The sequence below is a fragment of the Schistocerca cancellata genome, chromosome 3 (genome assembly GCF_023864275.1).
Source record: "Schistocerca cancellata isolate TAMUIC-IGC-003103 chromosome 3, iqSchCanc2.1, whole genome shotgun sequence".
Lineage (NCBI taxonomy): Eukaryota > Metazoa > Arthropoda > Insecta > Orthoptera > Acrididae > Schistocerca > Schistocerca cancellata.
Window position 1 is genome coordinate 625297896 of NC_064628.1, and position 18075 is coordinate 625315970.

The 18075-nt window shown below is 37.1% G+C and overlaps 1 protein-coding gene across 1 annotated transcript in view; it reads right to left on the reverse strand.

Moving 5' to 3' along the window:
• Nucleotides 1-17820, reverse strand: part of LOC126175543 (RAB11-binding protein RELCH homolog) — a 110748-nt gene extending 92928 nt beyond the window's left edge. The window contains exons 1-4 of the mRNA XM_049922385.1: nt 17403-17820; nt 17036-17197; nt 16795-16961; nt 115-285 (exon numbers count right to left, since the gene is read on the reverse strand). Of these exons, the coding sequence (XP_049778342.1) occupies nt 115-285; nt 16795-16961; nt 17036-17197; nt 17403-17658 (756 nt within the window). The 5' untranslated portion in view covers nt 17659-17820. The remainder of the gene's footprint in view (nt 1-114; nt 286-16794; nt 16962-17035; nt 17198-17402) is intronic.
• Nucleotides 17821-18075: the final 255 nt, after the last annotated feature.

Here is an 18075-nt window from a genome sequence, read left to right on the forward strand (position 1 = left end):
ACTATATTTATTCTGGTGATTCTATCAAAATGTAATATAAGAACAACTTCGCAACTGAGTATTTTTCATCTAATAGCTCGACAAGATTTTTGACAACATACTGCAATATCTTACCATGTCTTGTAGTTTTGATTCCTTCTCAAGGTCAAGTTCATCAGTTTGGCAGGCAACATTCTGGCACAGCACTTTCCTTTGGCCCGACTGCCTCATAAACTCACGATACAACTGGAGCAGTTCAGCTGGTTTTGGTATATTCAATCCTACATCATCCCAATCTTCAAAATCCTAAATAAATATTTTTGAGGATTTAACATGTGTTCTGTCAATCACAATGGATTATAATTAAGTAGTAACTTTCACATAAATGATTAATATTAAATTATTCACCACACAACAGAAATCCATCATTAAAGATAAGTGAAACTGTTGGCTCACACAGATTATCACTAAGCTGACAAGAACAGGAAACTCAATTTCTCAATATTGACATTTCTTCTGCCAAAATTGTTCTCTGTGAGAGCCCAAGAACAGACATTTGGTGGAAGCGGGTTATAAGTCTCCCATAAACTTGGATAGAAAAGCCTGAGGTAGGAATAGGAAAATACAAGACATGCGTGTGAATACAGTTCACATTAGCAATAGCCATTAGATTAACTTTGAATGTGAGAAAGCTCTAGACCCATCAAAATAATAGATTATGCTCAAAAAAATTATCTGAACTGTAGGGTTCAAGGTTCTCTGGGGATAAAGCAAATATGACGATTGTTTGACACAACATTAAGTGATGAGCATTCTCCTTTACTTCTAAATTATTTACTTAACATTACATTAGTATAGTCTGTCAATCCCAAGGAGAGTAATTGCCAAGACTTACATTTAATTTAATGGCAAAGCAATTAAATGACACTAAATTATTTTAAATTTGGGAGTTTCTTCGAAGATACTCTTCAGTGGAGTAGTGGGCGTTTCCTAATGCATTGTTCTTTAATTCAGTCTTAAACACCATTACATTATTCAGGCAACAATGTGCTGTCTGTCTGACACCTTTCTGTACTAATGTTGTTTCTGGTCCTAAGGTTATGTTCATGTTGTTCACTATTTTTAATTATTTTTGAAGAGAGAAATAAGTAATGACAAAAGACATTAATGAATATATGTATTATGAAGCAGTTCTCAAATACCCATTTTTTTTACAAGGTCTCTGCAGAATGTTCTTGAATTAACACAATATGTAATTCTTATAACATGCTTCTGCATTCTGAAAATACTAGCCCCTAACTTGAATTTCCCCAGAAAATAATTATACAACTCATCTGTGAATGTAATTTCAAAAATAAACTAGTTTCTACATCTTTAAATTTCCTTTAGTACTTCATTAATGCTAGACAACCTGGTTTCCAGTAAGGTTGTGATCTACCTGTATTCCAAAAAACTTAACTTTCCATTTCTTTTATTTCATTATTTAATAAACTTATTTTGATAGCTTGTGGAGTTCTGTGAGAAGTACTAGAAACTATTTACAGAGTTTTACCAAAATTCAATGATAATCCATTTACTTTGAACTATCTGTCAATGTTTAAACTTTTCGGTAGGGGGATTGGTACTATTTTTATACCTGTACTTTCATCTTCTGCAAAAAATTCAAAATTTTCATGGTTTGACACTGCACGTGATAAGATCATTCATGTATATCAGAAATAACAGAGGACCCAAAATCCAACCTGTGGTACATCATATCTGGTTGTTTCAAATTCTGAGTGTGTATCAATATGTGACTGGCACAGAGCTGAAACGCACTGCTTTGTGTCGTTCAGATAAGATAAAAACCATGAATCTGCTGTGCGCCTCCTGCTCCATAACATTTTCACTCACATTAGGATTTCATAGTTCACACAACCCAAAGCCTTAGCCAAGTCACAAATATTTCCAGTGGCAGTAATTTTTGTTATGTTGACTCTAGTATATCATCTGTCGAGATAAATATGGTCTGCTCAGTTGAGAGTAATTTTTCAAATCTAAAGTGTTTGCTACTCAGTATTTTTTCCTGTACTAAGTGTGTAAAATCTATTTCGTTTTCTGAAGTGGCTTGATAGCAGCACATTAAAGTGTTTCTGGAAAAATACCACTGCAAATAGATTCATTACCCAAGTAACTCAAAATATCACTAAGTTCAGCTGAATGATATTTCATTATTTTGCTACTGATTTCATCTTAACCACATTAACATTAATTTTTACAAGTTGATAGTACTGAAAACTTATTTTGGAGATGCCAGATGAAGGTGAGTTTAGTCAAAAATTAAACAATGGAAAATCCAGGATGGAATGTAACAACATTATGAAAAGGAAAGTTGCCACTCATCATATAACAGAGATGATGAGTCACAGATAGGCACAATAAAAAGACTCTCACAGTTAAAGCTTTCAGTCATTAAGACCTTAGACTCCCCCCCTCCCCCCCCCCCCCCCCACACACACACACAACTACTGCAGTCTCAGGCAACTGAGCAGTGTGGTTACAGTTGCGCGCGTGTGTGTGTGTGTGTGTGTGTGTGTGTGAAATTTGACAAACATGTTTTTGAAGGGTTTTCTTATGAAATGTATGCTGTGTGATAAATGTTCAAATCTAAGTTATCTGCTACTTACCAAAGAAGTTATTAAAAGTTTCTGCACATTCAGGGTTACCTTTGATCAGTTCACTATATACCGTTTCAGACATTCCATCATTTCCTTGATTTTTGCTCTGTCATTTTTTACCATATTCCAAATAGTTTTTATTTGTTGCTGGAGAAGTTTATTTTTTTCTTAAATGTAGGCCTATATGTATTTTGATGTTCTGATGACTTTACTTAGAATTTTAAAATACAGTTTGTAATCAGATTTAACTATGTTCTACTCTGTGTCTCTTGATGCCAGTCATCTCATATTCTGATTCCACTTGTAATACAGGGTTTAGATGCACTTTATCTGCTTCCATCAAATGATTTCTAAGGAAAACTGTTTTCAAAATATTGTACTCCTATTTTCATTTATACCAGGGGTGTTGCACATCTTAACAGTCTGTATTTTTGCAAATTCTTCTCAATTTCCTCAATTCCTTTCTCATTTATTATCTTTATAGTTTTCCAATCATTTTTATTTATGCATCGATATTGAACATCAACAGTTGGCCATGCTGGTTTGAGAGGTTATTATTTATAGGATAACTCTACTATTCTGCATTCTCCATGCTTTTACTAAAGATGTTACCAACAGCAGATTTACTGGTTCCCATAACTCGTCACAAACTGTAGGAGGGGAGCTAGATTATGTGCAATGGCAATGGACCCCATGTAAACTCTAGAATAGGTATGCTCTACAAAACTGAAATTAATATACCCACTTATAATATTATGTTATTCCACTTGAAAGTCAATATGTTGAATAATGCATAAAGTTGGCATACTGTAACTTAAAGTGACCACAGTAGCCATGAAATACCTCAATTATCATATTTAAAATACAAAGGAAGAATAAGGACAAATTTTGTATGTCAAACTGTATGCTTTAATGGATAGTATGGAAGAACTCACTAACCGCTGTTTACTGTGCCTTCAAATAATGAATGTATCAACAACATTCTTGTACCACATTGATATTTTCTACAAATCAATTCCAGTGTTTTTCTTTTTTTTTTTTTCCTCCTGTGTGCCACTTGAAAGAATTGATAATTATCATGGTTTACTGACACATCATAGCTTTCTGTTCATAGGATTCACCACTCTGCACAGAATATTTGCTTTAAACAGTGTCTGCACTATTTGCTGGCATCACAGAAAATGGTAATGTCAAGTCCCATGCCATCTTTTAATAACACCTTGGCAATGCAATCCTCATAAGTCGCAAGACTCTAGAGAGGAGGGTTCTGCTTCCTGTGTGTAGACATGAAACGTTCTGCTCAACCAACATTTCAAATTCCTATGTAGAATACCAAGTATTATTTGACTTTTCCTGTCATAAGGGTGCTGTAAATTAGATGGAAAAAGTTAAATAACACTTGTTACACAGCAGATACCACAGAAGAGAGCCATCCTGACAAACTGTGTAGTCTCTAATCAGTTTCTTGTATAATATTTGTGAACCCAGAAAGTCTCTGATCTCCATCCATTGTCTTCCTGTCCATAACCAGTCCATAACAAAGATATGCAAGAGTTAGCTTATTGTGAGGGTAAAAGTTGCAGTTCCCTTATGCTCTATTTGATGTCAGTAGTTTGGTCTAATGTGACATTCTACAGGACTGTCAACAGTTTTTAGATGTGAAAAAGTTGATAAAAGTGATAAAATTTAGCAAAAAAGTGACAACTTTATTTAAGATGTGACAAAATGTCCTTCAAAATTAACAGTTAATTCTTTGATTTTTTGTTAAAAATTATGTTATTAAAGCAATTTTTCACTTATCAGCTCTAGAGTGGAGAGCATCTGCATCTTGTTTCTTATTCAGACTTCCTTTCATGACCTGAAGAGCACCTGTCAACATGCACCAGGCAAGTCTCGTTTCTGAAAGTCTTCCTTCTGTAAGGAAACCTTAAGTCTTTCATTAGCTTCAGATGGCAGCTTTCAGCTGCCATAAAGTTTTTCTGTTCCAGTGGTCTTTTATTTAAGTATTTCTTCACATGATGAAATCTCCTTTTTTACAGTGCAAGTTTTGTGTTGACTTTCTCCTGCCTCTGCTTCTCTCTTTTCCTCTTCATAGTTTTGTTTTTCCTTTTCTTCCATTATAGAGGCAATTCTGGTTTTATTGTATGCACATTTCACTGAAGAAAAGCAGCTCTTTCGTCATGTGTACTTTTTCTCGTTTGTTGTCACACCCTTTCATTGCGTATTACTGTCGTATCTGCATGGACAGTTTTTTTTGAGTGATTCCCAGTCCTCTGGAAGATATGTTCTTGATGAAAAACAAATATTTCAACACCAGCATTCCTTTGATACAGAGCTAGAGTTACTTTCACCAGTTTACTTCTCTGGGGATATTTTGGTTCACCTGTCATACATTTAATGCTGATGAATTGGTTCCAATAACTGTCAACTGGAGTCTGTGTAGAACCTAAACTTATGTTGGTTTCCAACTGATTTCCAATGGTAATGCTTTTGCAATCCTTACAGTATCACTGAAACTTTATGTTATGTCACCCAGGTGAAGACACCAGAAATTTTGCAGAATCCTTTACCCTGCCAGGTTGGCTTTAAGGATGACATATTTACAGGCCTCATTAAAATACTCCTTAACATACATAAAAGACTGAAGGTGGTTCTTTCTAGATCTGTGCCTACATACTCTGGTGCATAGCAGAGGGAACCTTGCACAACTACTCTGCATTTCCTTTCCCTTTCCACCAGCAAATACATCGAGGGAGAAACGACTGTCTATATGCCTCCATAGGAACCCTAATTTCTCTCACCTCATCTTGGTCCTAACATGAAGCGTACATTGTTGGCACTATATTCACTCAGCAGCCAGCTTCAAATACTACTTCTCTAAATTTTCTCAATGTCTTATGAAAAGAAAGTAGTCTTTCCTACACAGATTCCTCCTTGAGTTCACAAAGCACCTCTACAATACTCATGTGGTGAACGAACTTACCAGTACCCAACTAGCAGCACACTTCTGAATCTCTTCAATATTTTCCTTTAATTCAACCTGATGAGGTTCCCAAACACTCTAGCAGCATTCAAGAAAGGGTCACACTAGTGTTCTATTGTTGCCTTCATTATAGATAAGGCATACTTTCCTAAAATTCTTCCAATAAACTGAAGTCTACAATATGCCTTCCCCTCTATCTTCCTCATATGCTTGTTCCATTTCATATCACTTTGAAACATTAGGCCTGCAAATTTAATTGATGTGACTGTGTCAAGCTGTACATTACTACTTTGTAGATACCTGGAGGAGAGTTGCTATATCACCACCATCATAAAGCATGTCTTTTACAGGCAGTAAATTGAATTTCCTGTAAAACATCCAGTGATTGTTCATGAGTCTTCAAATTCTTCCTAACACACCTGAAAAAGTCTTTATTTCACAGTGAAGCAAATGTTCAGTGGCTCCTTTTTCTAGAATGTTCCAGTTAATTGGGTAAAAATGTTTGCAATGGAGGAGACAAATGTCAATGCAGCTTCCATTGTGGGTTTCTTCAGAAGATGATAAATTTGCCCGTATCTACTGTTGGGAGCTGGAGTAGACATCTCAGCTGGAATAAAATGTAAGTAATATCTTTTGACACCATCCCATTACTGTATCATTCCCTCTGCAGCTGCTTCCAGCGTTAACCATTTGGATGGGCTTTGCTTTATGAAATAACACCCAAGCAGTCCCAATGAACGCTGTATGCCTAAGAAGTCTTCAATTTTTTACAGTTAATTGCTGAAAATTTATACACAAATACAATCAGATAAGAAGAATTCTCTCCTAGATGATGCTGTACTTTTCAGAAAGCATTATGTTTGAGCTGAAAATTCCAGAAGATGTGAGAACTAAGAAGTCTGATGTCACAATCTCACAAGACCCTGGAATATAATATGTAAATATTTTCACTTGCAAAGATTACCAGACACAAACTAGGTGACAAAAGTAATCTTTTGGCAGCACTGCATTCTAGCTGTCTTGTTCCTCTATTGGAATAATACCAAGTGAAGTGACACTCTGCTTAGCACACTAGACACATTAATTCAGGAGAGTTAGCAAAGCAATTAACGTCCAGCTATACATAATTACGTTTTCCATTATATCCTTAAATCAAATGCAGTGAATCCTGGGAATGATGCCTTAGTGATCAATCCAGGCTTATTCTGAGTAACAAGCTTGGTGGTGGTGGAACAAAGATTAACACCCTAATATTTCATTCCATGAAAAATCCAGGATGGAATAATACAATATTAAGGAAAGGACAGATTGCTACTCACCATATAACAGAGATGCTGATTAACAGGCTGGCACAACGAAAAGACTACTAAATAAATACATAAGCTTTCAATCAAAAGGCCTGTCTTTTTGTTGTGCTTTTCTGTGACTTGACATCTCCGCTGTGTGGTGAGTAGCTATCTATCCTTTTCATAATATTGTAGTAACTTTTCATTCTAGTGGAATAGCCTTAATAATGTTGGCAATTCCCACCTTCTGCAAAGACAAATTCATTCTAGAGTTATCTTCTATTTATTGGTCTAAGCAGTTGTCAAAAGATGTTGGCCCTCTGTCGTCACTCTGTAGTTCTCAAAATTATAAATACATGGTGCTTGAAACTGCAATGAATATATTTAAACTTCAAAAGCTTTGGCGTGTTCCAAAGTAGTCGGGGAACACAGGAAATGCCCTTCAATTACAGTTGGTCAAGATTCTGTAATAGTGTTAAAATTCCCTCTGTATAGACACACTAATTACTTAGGTTTCCTCGGTCATCAAATGCACTGTTATCCAGAGTAAAATTTACCAGATTTTTGGGTTGTTAGATTGCCTAGTATTATAATGGCAGCAATATGAAAGGCTACTGACTTCCCATAGCCATTAGCTTCCATTATGTTTGCTATTACTGCAGTGAAGAGAGATTAAACTGATACCGACATGTACTTCTAGACTGTCTTATGTTATTTATTTTGTATATAGCAATAGATGTTTGATGTAGCTCTTAATGAAGTGAAAGTACCACAGAACAAATCATTTCGGCCTTCCTACTATTAGAAATAGTTCTCCAAACGCACTTTAGATAAATTTTTGATCCAATAACATTATTTTCAATTTTGAAAATCCAAAATAGAAGATAAGTTCATGTACCACTTCCTACACAAAAAACTGAGCAGCCACTACAAAGTAATCTACAAACCCAACACAACAGAAATTCATCTGAGGAACCAATTCATTCAGTCATGTTCTGCAGAGTCTATTCAGAAGGAGAACCTTCAGGGATATGGAACAAGTCGAGGTATACAAGGGGCAGTCAATGATTAATGCAAATTTTTTTTTTTTTTTCTGAAAGCACATTGGTTTTATTCAGGATTACAATACACCATATTATTCCTCACTCTTTTGCCTACAAAACTCTACTTTTCAAAATAATCTCCATTTAATTTGATGGCCTTACAACACCTTACTGGCATGGGTATGCCCTCATGGTACTACTAGTCAATGCTAGAATCAATGTCGTGCTGGATCAATAATCTCCCCATTGTAAATGTACTGTTTCCCATAAACTGCATCCTTCATTGGTCCAAACAGTTGGAAGTAAGAAGGTGCGAGAGGTAGCAAGATATATTTCACAGTTGACTGTTGACCCATGAGGGAGGACACCAAAGAGAATATTCTCTTCCAAGGCCCAGAAGACAGTCATCTTGACTTTACTGGCTGAGAGTGTGGCTTTGAACTTTTTCTTCTGAGGACGGGTGGTGTGGTGCCACTTCATGGATTGCAATTTTGATTCTGGTTCGAAGTTATGAACTCACGTTTCATCGCATTTGACTACCTTCCACACAAAAATTGAAACAACCAGCCTCCTAACACGCAAGGAATTCTGCACAGATGGTCCTTCATAGCTCTTTATGGTCTTCTATTAAGCAAAGAGGAACCCAGTGGACACAAACTTTTTAGTACCCCAACTAGTGGACAAATATATCAGCATTAACAACAGATATCCAATTCGGTAGGAGGTGTTTGTTTGTGATCCATTGATAACCTCAAACAAGAGTGCATGTTGCAACATTGCAGGAGTCACAGCTTTCTGCAGCTGGCATGCACATGGGACAACAGGCAGGTTTGCAAGACCTTGTTGCACTGATTAAATACGTTTTGGCCAATGACTCACCATACTTTTGTTCACTGCCAGGTCCCCATAGACATTCTGCAAGTCGCTATGACTATCTGTGATGTTATGGTTTTCTGCCAAAAGAACTCAATGACAGCTCTCTGCTTGGAATGCACATCTATTACAGATGACATTTTGAAAGCTTCTTATAGCGTTGCCATCAATCAGAACTTCATGAAAATACAGGAGTTGGAGCAGGAATATTCCACAGTGTACCACAATGTCCCACAATAAATTCCACATTTTTTTCAACTGGAATTGGCTGAGATATAAAATGCATTGTGTTACTAACTGAACACCCTTTGTTCAGTAACACAATACTCTTCCAGCTAAGTGTCGTCTTGTAAAGTGACAGGAAAGCCACTACTCCAACAGGAGTTCTGATGTTGTTCTAGTGGTAGCTTACTATTTACATGAATCCATCAGCATTTAACAAAGAAAACAGTTCCTATACTTCTAACAAAAGAGTTATTCACAATACTCTACCACTTGTCATTCAACTTTAAGATGAACATTACTGCTTGCTAGGTTGCCAAAAGAATTATTTTTAATCCTTGACTCAAGAAAATAAAATAATCTGTAGAAGGGTGAGCTGCTAACCTATGCACTTTTTTTTCAATTTTGAAGGGATTCAATTTGTCATTTTGTACTGGATGGTAGCTTGTCATCAACATTTAATCTTAACTTTTTATGTAACTGCGCTTTGGCCCCAGACAATTTTGTACGACTTCAGGTCAATGTAATGATAAATCAATCTAAGAACACAACATGTCAAACCAAGCTTCTTGATAGTACACTGCCTGACCAAAAAATATGAAGAGCCCAGAAAGAGAGAGGAACATGAAATGAAACTTCACAGGTTAAGAGGGTATGTAATGTTATTTAAGTGATTACATAATTGAATCAAATTTGCAAAGAACTTGGCAATATGATTTCAATTATCAGTATGACACTACACTACATCTGGCCTAGATACATGTATTGTTTCAGTTGGAAAGGGTATCATAAAGCTGTTGTGCCTCTCCTGAGACAAGTTGGCCCTAAGTTGTAAACAGCCCACGATATGCTGGATACTGGCACGGAGAGGGTGTTTACGTCCCAGCTGGTTCCACACATGTTCTATTGGGGAAAGATCTGGAGATATTGTTGGTCATGAGAGTATCTCAACATCACATGGACTGTGCCATAGAGATTCCTCAATCACTACCTAAAGTCATACCAATGGCTCCCTACATTGTGACACAAGGAGTGAGACCACAGTGCCTCTCAAAAACCCTTAGAAGAATTGGACTTTTCCTAGGTCACCCACAATGGTCATTTCACGGTAGTGTAAAACTGTGATTCATAATTGAACATACTATGCAGTTCATCAGCAATCCATGCTTCTTGGGTCACAGCACCACTCCAAACATAACCGTTTGTATTATGGGGTTAACTGCAGGAAATGCATGGGATGAAAATTCCCTAAACCAGCTGCATCTAGTCTCCAACAGATGGTGTGGGATGACAGATAATATTGCAGGGGGTCTGTTACTCACAGGTGGTAGCTACATATGTGAAGGGGTTACAATGTACTTGGTGCACAGTATGGTGAGAGTAGGTGGAGTGGAACTCTGATGACAAGAATGACTGCCCTCATGTTCTCATGCAGTCCAACACTGGGCCACTGTCACATTCAAATGTCCCACAAATCTGGATATTGCACTATTTGACAAGCTGGCCAAATGGTGACCCACGATAAGGCCACTTTCAAACTATGTGAGGAGTGGATGATGCTGTCTCACACATGTGTGTGGCATCTCCATGTCCTTTACAGTTATCATTCAACATCTGACACTGTTCACACCTCTTATATGCACTATGCCTGGTACCAACACTAAACATGAACAGTGCCAATGCACTCTGGTGGTCATTCTACCTGTCACAGAGAATTGTAACTGTAATCATTTACATACTCGCTGACGGTGTGTATGTGTACAAAGTTTCATTGACATCTGACTATATTCTGTGTGCACTGCTTTTTTTGTCAGACGGTGTATATGATTGAAATTAATCATGTTGCCAACTGGATCCCAAAGAATTTTACACACACTTTTGCATTAATATGTGACCATTAATGTTGAACTCTGCTGATTGCAAGTTATTTTTGCTTGTTAGAAATTTCATAATATGAATTTTTGTGCAATTAAGATTGAAACTCTTTGTTATGAAGCATTTGTAGACCTGTTCAGCTTTCATATAAGCTGTATCAGGTAAGATTGATTATTATGCTTATATCATCAGCAGACATCACAGTTTTTGAGTCATCTTTTAAAATCATCTTGTTTATACACATTTATGAAAAATGCCACAATGTGGAATTTGTCAGTTAAACAAATGATGGGAAAAAAGAATAGGAAAAAAGTTTGTGTGGTTACAGGCTGGTTTGCAAGTTACTACTTACTCTATGGTACAGCCAGAATTGTTAAGTGCAACCTTAATCCACTTCTGATAACACTTCAGCTATAAGTGAAATTTTATTTTCATGGGGGGTTGGTTGGGGGTGCAATCAAGGTTTTAGTGGAGTATCTTACTGCTTTCTGTGCCAAGATGACATTCGCTAGAAGGAAATGATGATAATTATTTATCAAACATTTTACTAGAGAATATATTCATTACTCTGAAACTACAATAGATTGCTGGGAAAAAATCCTAGCAGTGAAAAAATATACTTAAGAGCTGCAGTTAATATTTTCAGTTCATAAAATTTTCTTGGTGTTCAAGCCACAACAGGTCCCAGTTAAAACTAACGTTTTTGAACATTTTCACCATAGTCTTCGTGAGAAGCTGGCTGACAGTCAGGAGTTTGTGTCATACAGCAATGTGAGAGATTATAAATACTGGGGTGATGTAATCAGCAGTAGGATTTACATTCAAAATGGACAGTGAAGAGAGTGTAACCCACCCTGAGCTAGAATTTTGAGGCATCCATAGAATGGAGACGGCCTACAGCATAATTGATTCCTTTGAAATCAAGTTCTTTGCAGACTTAAAACCTGATTTTACACATGGATGTCACAGCAAAAAACTTTGCAGCAATTTTACCAATTGCATAAACATAATGCCTGCAAGATGTACATGTGTAAACCACACACACAAAGCTTGTTCTGTTGTTTTGTGAACTGAATTACTTTGCCTAGATAAAAAGTTGTCATAGATTAATCCATAGGAAATCAAAATATATTAAATTATTGATTCCTACATCCCCAAAATTGGCTATTATTCTTATGAAACAAGTAATTAAACCTAAAAGTTTTACCAACTCCACTATGTGTGTGTGTGTGTGTGTGTGTGTGTGTGTGTCTCTGTGTGTGTTTTACGTTTTCATTAATAAAAGTACCCAATAACTTCAAACTTTCTACTCTATTGGTTTTACTGGTACACTATACTAACAGGAAAGTGTGTTTCTACCAATGTTTAAAATGAAGCCACTGTTGACAACCAGTTAAGAGTTTTAACAAAAATATCTTACTATTTTCCCTGTGGATGCTTCTTGTTCAGACTGAAAATAATGTTTAAGCCTATATAATCTGCAAAGAGGACCAATTCTGCCTTCCGATTCAAATAAAAAGGTAGATCAGTAACAAAAAGCAAGAACAGTAATAAGCCAATACTGAACAATGTTGAACTTCAGTTTTATTTTTCAAAATGTACATGATTTGGAGTTCCTATCTGTATTACTCTAATATCCATCTTTAATTATCTGAATACAGTTCCCTCAATAAGAACTAAACCAGGCATGTGCTGAACCATATATCACACAAAAGCTTAATTTATCTAACAGAATTTTATGATTGACAAAATAATATGCTTATGATACATAGCAGAAGAGCCTAACTAATCACATTCTATCATTCAAAACTTTTGTTATATGCTTAGTAAAAGTATAAACAGATGCTTCTGTAGAGTAGCCCTTTGAAATCTAGACTCCAACAAGGAACCCCTTAAGTGCAAGGTCATAAGTCCAGTCTTTAATAAGACTCATTTGAAAGTGTTGTGTTAACAATTATGACAGGAAAAATATTAGCTGCTAATGACTCACCATGGGCATCAGGAGGGCGACAGAAAATGAGTGTCCACGAGGTGTTTAGATCAAGTTTCTATGGGATGTGCACATTACACTTCACAAACTGGACATCGCAGACATTCAAGATATGATGTCCAAAACACAGCTTTAACTTGCATCACAAAAACACAGAATGAAAAACAGCACACTACAGCAATCACAAAGTTTCACACCACTGAGATCAAAGGCAAACGGCTTTGAAATTACAAACTGCACAGGAACTTCAATTAGGTATCCACTCTTAAAGGATGCATATAGAATTATATTGGTGAAATAGGGAGATGAAAAGTGATGGACTATGATGGCATGCAAACGAATGCGAAACAGTCTGTCGAGGAGCTTATCATGAACTGGCTATCCTTTAAGGCAAAGCTGCAGATTGTGCGATAATATGTTTTAGAGTAAGCATCCCGTTAGAATATGCGGCAATTACCACCCATAAGTACATTACCTTCTCAAATAGTCTGCAGAATTATTTAAGGAGTGAGATTGTCTGTAGTTATCGACATTTGTGAAGTTACCTTCCTCATAAAGGACTGACAATAATATACTTTACTTTGGCTTGAAAATACCCTGAATTAATTACATGCATGACAGAGAACCTTCAATTTTATGAGTTCACACCTTTTTGGTTTCATGTTTGCGATATCAACAACACCTTATGATCTTTTACTTTTGAGGATTTTCATTTCACCAAATTTCCTCTGTATTGTAGGTTAAGAAAGACTATGCATCACATGGATACCAACAATATCAACCATTCTAAGACCACAGTAATCTACAAAAGGGGGGGGGGGGGGAGGGGTATGCAGTAAGAGTGGGGGAATGGCGACAGGGGACACTTGCCCCATAGATTCTGGGGTACACACTTTATTCATCACACAAGTCTTACATTTTTCCAGATGCTATCATCTATGATTGTAATGAACTCTAGCACTAGCACTGTGAACTGTGATGGGAAATAGTTAGTTAGTTTAATTATAACTATTTTTATTTTATTTTCTTTGTGATCCCTGTATTCATGGGAAATTATGTCTTTTCCACAGTGTGGTGATGGTTTAATCAATGTCCTGCAGTCAAGGTGGATATGAACATTTAGCCCAACATAACATTTACAGATCAGAGTACCCACTCTATTCTTTGTCCCTTCCTCACACAGCCCTTATCAAGCTGCACAGATTGGTCATTCCACACGGAGTCCAGTTCTATTATCAGTACAGAGTATACATGGTTGCACTATCCCTGCTCATCACCTGTCTGCCATCCCCACAAGTAACCCCCTTGTCCCATGGCACAACTTAATCAAAAGTAGTTTACCATTTGTTTATAGTAAAAAAATGATCTATCACAGCTTGCTGGGACCACTCCAGGATTTGTGACCATCTCAATCCATGGGGTGCAACATAGTGCACATGCATTCATTCATAGAATTATGAATTCTGCTGTCCAGCTGCACAGTGTGTCAAAATTGAGAGGCAGGCTTCTGAGTGTCAGCTGTATCATCCAATATGAGTTTGTTTTGGGAGGTTTCGGAGCTTCATCTCTCAGAATGCTAGCCTGAGTCACACTTCAGCCAAAAGACCTCAAAGAATGCAATTTTCAAAAGACATTTTACTGAACTTTAATTAATTCAGTAAAGTTAAAAAAAATAGAAGGCAGGAAAATGATGCAATAAAGTCATTAGCATAATCAGATGTGATGTTTCATAGCTAACACATTTCTTAATTTCCTGTTTCCCCACTTTGACGAGTATTAATCAGTGGCATTTTCCTGGTTATTTTTGTTAATGACTAACAGAACACTTTAAATGGTCCAATTTCTCTTCTATTTCAGTTTTCAGGGTCAACCTAATATTATTGGCGTTTGAACAAAATTTCTATATTTTCTCACTTTAATTCCTATCTTCTTGTACTCCAAAATATTGGGTATAATTAAATCAAAAAGGTGTTATTCGTATTTATACTGGTAATACAAGATTTACTTTGCATATACTAAGCATGCTTACTTTTAGGTACCAAGGTAATCAACCTTCAAAAAATATTAAGCTAAAAGTAGCAATTATTTGACATACAATATGTGATGCATGCTTCCTGGCAGATTCACTTCCGAGGTGCGAGACATTTTCAAACCAAACGAATCAGTTGTATCAAAATGCCAAATTTAAAATATTGCCCCCTATTGGATACATTTCCATGGAAGCTCACAATAGGACACTACATGTTATGATCCCAATTTTAAGGCCAGTTTCATTTCTGTGACACAGTCTGTCAACTTTCGGTTTTAATAACAGTAAAAGAATAGATTGCTACTTACTACATAGAGGAGGCACTGATTTGCAGACAGACAAAGGAAAGCCGTAATTTTTTAATGCCACTTCCCTACACCAGAGAGAGAGAGAACATGCTACTGTCTATGAACCTAGGCTGTGCCTAGATCTGATGTGACCAGCAATTCAGAGTGGATGGTGGGGGTAAAGAGGAGGCATGTGACAGGGACAGGTAGGGATGGCTGGGTAGGAGTGGGGGAAGTTGTGCTGCTATGGCAGCACGCACGGCCATGGTGCAGACAGGATGGGGCTGGTAGGTGCAGAGTTGGGAGGCTGTGCCAATGGAGGAGGAAGGGGGGACATAGAGAAGGGGGAAAAATTAGGTGTAGTTGTACAACAGAAGGCATGTGTAGTGCTGGAATGGGAGCAGGTGTGTGTGTGTGTGTGTGTGTGTGTGTGTGTGTGTGTGTGTGTGTGTTTCTGAAGAAATTTTTGTCTGAAAGTTAAAAGTTCAGCAGATTTTTTTCTTTTTTTTCGTCTATCTGCGACTCAAGTGTCTCCTCTATGTGGTGAGTAGCAATCTATCCTTTTCATATCATTGTTATAACATTCTGGATTTTTCACTGTTTTATTTAATATTGTGCTTTCTAAGCTGCCGTAATAATCAATAAATGTTTTAAGCAGTGATACTGCTGGAACCTTACTTACAATGTCCTATTGAAGTGATACAGATAAACTAGAGATAAGGCGTATTGGAAGTAATTCTTAGAGAACTATTTCTGTCAACAATAGAAACAATGCTCAAAAAGGGGTATCTGCTGCTTTGAAGCTTCCTGATGGGTAAAAACAGTGTGCCATATTCTAATTCAAGTGGGCGGTAAAAGGAAAGACTCATTATGGAAGCCTCATCTGACCTGTTTCAATACCCTTTCTTCCAGGAGTGCTACACCAGCTTGGTGTGCCACAGGGCTTCTGAAAAGTTTGTGAAGAAGAGGTACTAGCAGAAGTGAAGCCGTGAGGGTAGGTTGGAGAGCTCATTGGACAAGAGCATTGCCCATAATCTGCCAGAAGGTTCTATGTTAAAATGCTGTCGTGCATAGTGTTCTTACGTAACTTCAAACAAGAGACTGGGCTAATGAGGAATATTCACGATTAGTTATTGGTATGACCTGTGACATAACAAATGTGACAAATGTCATAAACAACATGGTGGGCTAAGCTACGGACCAATGTGTCGTCACAACCAAGCTTTTTGCTTTCACATTTGTTGGCTTCACCAGACAACAACCACATTGTGAAAATACGTGCTAAAAGGTGACATCACAGACGCTATTAACATTGTACCACGTGTCAAAGCCGACAACAAGTATCGAATATTTCTCTTGACCCACAGCCAATGCTAGGAAAAAATAATGGCACTGAGGGAAGGGCAAAGATAGTGAGGAAGGTGAAGAGAGCAGGTGGAAAAATGAGCTATAGTACTGAAATCCTATTTTTGGCTGGGACATAGCAGAAGTGAAGCAGACACACAGGGAAGAAGAAATAGAAGAGAAAAAAGGGCATAATGCGTATTTACTATGATCAATAATTTCTCACCTGATTTTCATTCTCGTCAGAGAATGTAATTGATGTCAATTTATACCCATATGTTAACAAATATTCATTCAACAGGAAATTAAGTGCTCTTTGCTCGTGAGGTTTAATGGGTTCATTGTGCAGTTGTCTGTTAGCTGAAGAACCCTCAGGCGTGTTTGCTTCAGACTCTGTAAGACAGCAATTAGTTTATTACAAAGTACTAATTCCGCACCTGACTCAGTTATTTAATCTGTTGACAAACCTGTAGCAACCGTCAAGTTGGCTCTAAGTGCACTGATTGTCTCCTTGGCCTTTCGCAGTTCAAATTCCAGAACTGCAACTCTTTCATCGACACCCCTTTCGCCATCCTCTGAATAACGCCCTATATCCAGAGAATCTAGAGTTACCTGACTCGATGACCTGCCTGTGGGCAAAAATAAAAATTGGATTCAAGTTTTAGCATATTAATCATCACGAGTTAAATTCTTAACAGCTGTCAGCGACATCTGCCACTAAGCAGACGACATGTGTCCGCGTAATGAAATAATACATCAGCAATGGTTAGGCGTAACAAGCTTTTCTTTCGACAAAAAAATACTTTTCAATTAAATATTTTGAGTAATACTCACGTATCTCTACAATGTCAGGCTTTGTGTAAGTTTGCTGTTCAAAGTTTCCTGGGTTCGAAAAAAATTCCTTCAGTTTCGTAACTTCCCGTCCAGCCTCAAGAAGTTCCGTATACAATTCTAACGCAGTCAACAATAAATTGTCCTTTAGCAGCTTCACTGCTATATCACTGTAACTGATTTCTATATTGTGTGGGTTTCCTTTAACACAGTTCATATGCATATCCTGGTCAAGACCATCGCCACATATATTTGCCATATTCTAAACAGCAGCGTAACACTATGATGCCTCACGTCATTGTTGTGAAACACTTATAAACACCTTAAAATAAACACACAAACTGATTTACTTGAACCCATTTCACAACGCACAGCGCGCGTGGATGGTAAACAGATGATCTGCGACCATCTCACCTGTATGTTTTGGACTGCCAACCAATGCAACTGTCAAGTTCCGAAATACCAACATGAGAAACACAAATATTCGTGTTTGGAGACACTTCACCATTCCAATAACTGCTCGCCAGTTAACAAAATCCGATAAAAAGTTACAATTAAAAGAATTATTTGAATTTTGTAAAAAGCTGAGCAATCAACCATCAATTCTTTTTCATTTGGATGTTTCGTTTACTACAATATGCAGTACATATGGAAAATTCGGCTGTGGTAGTTACCT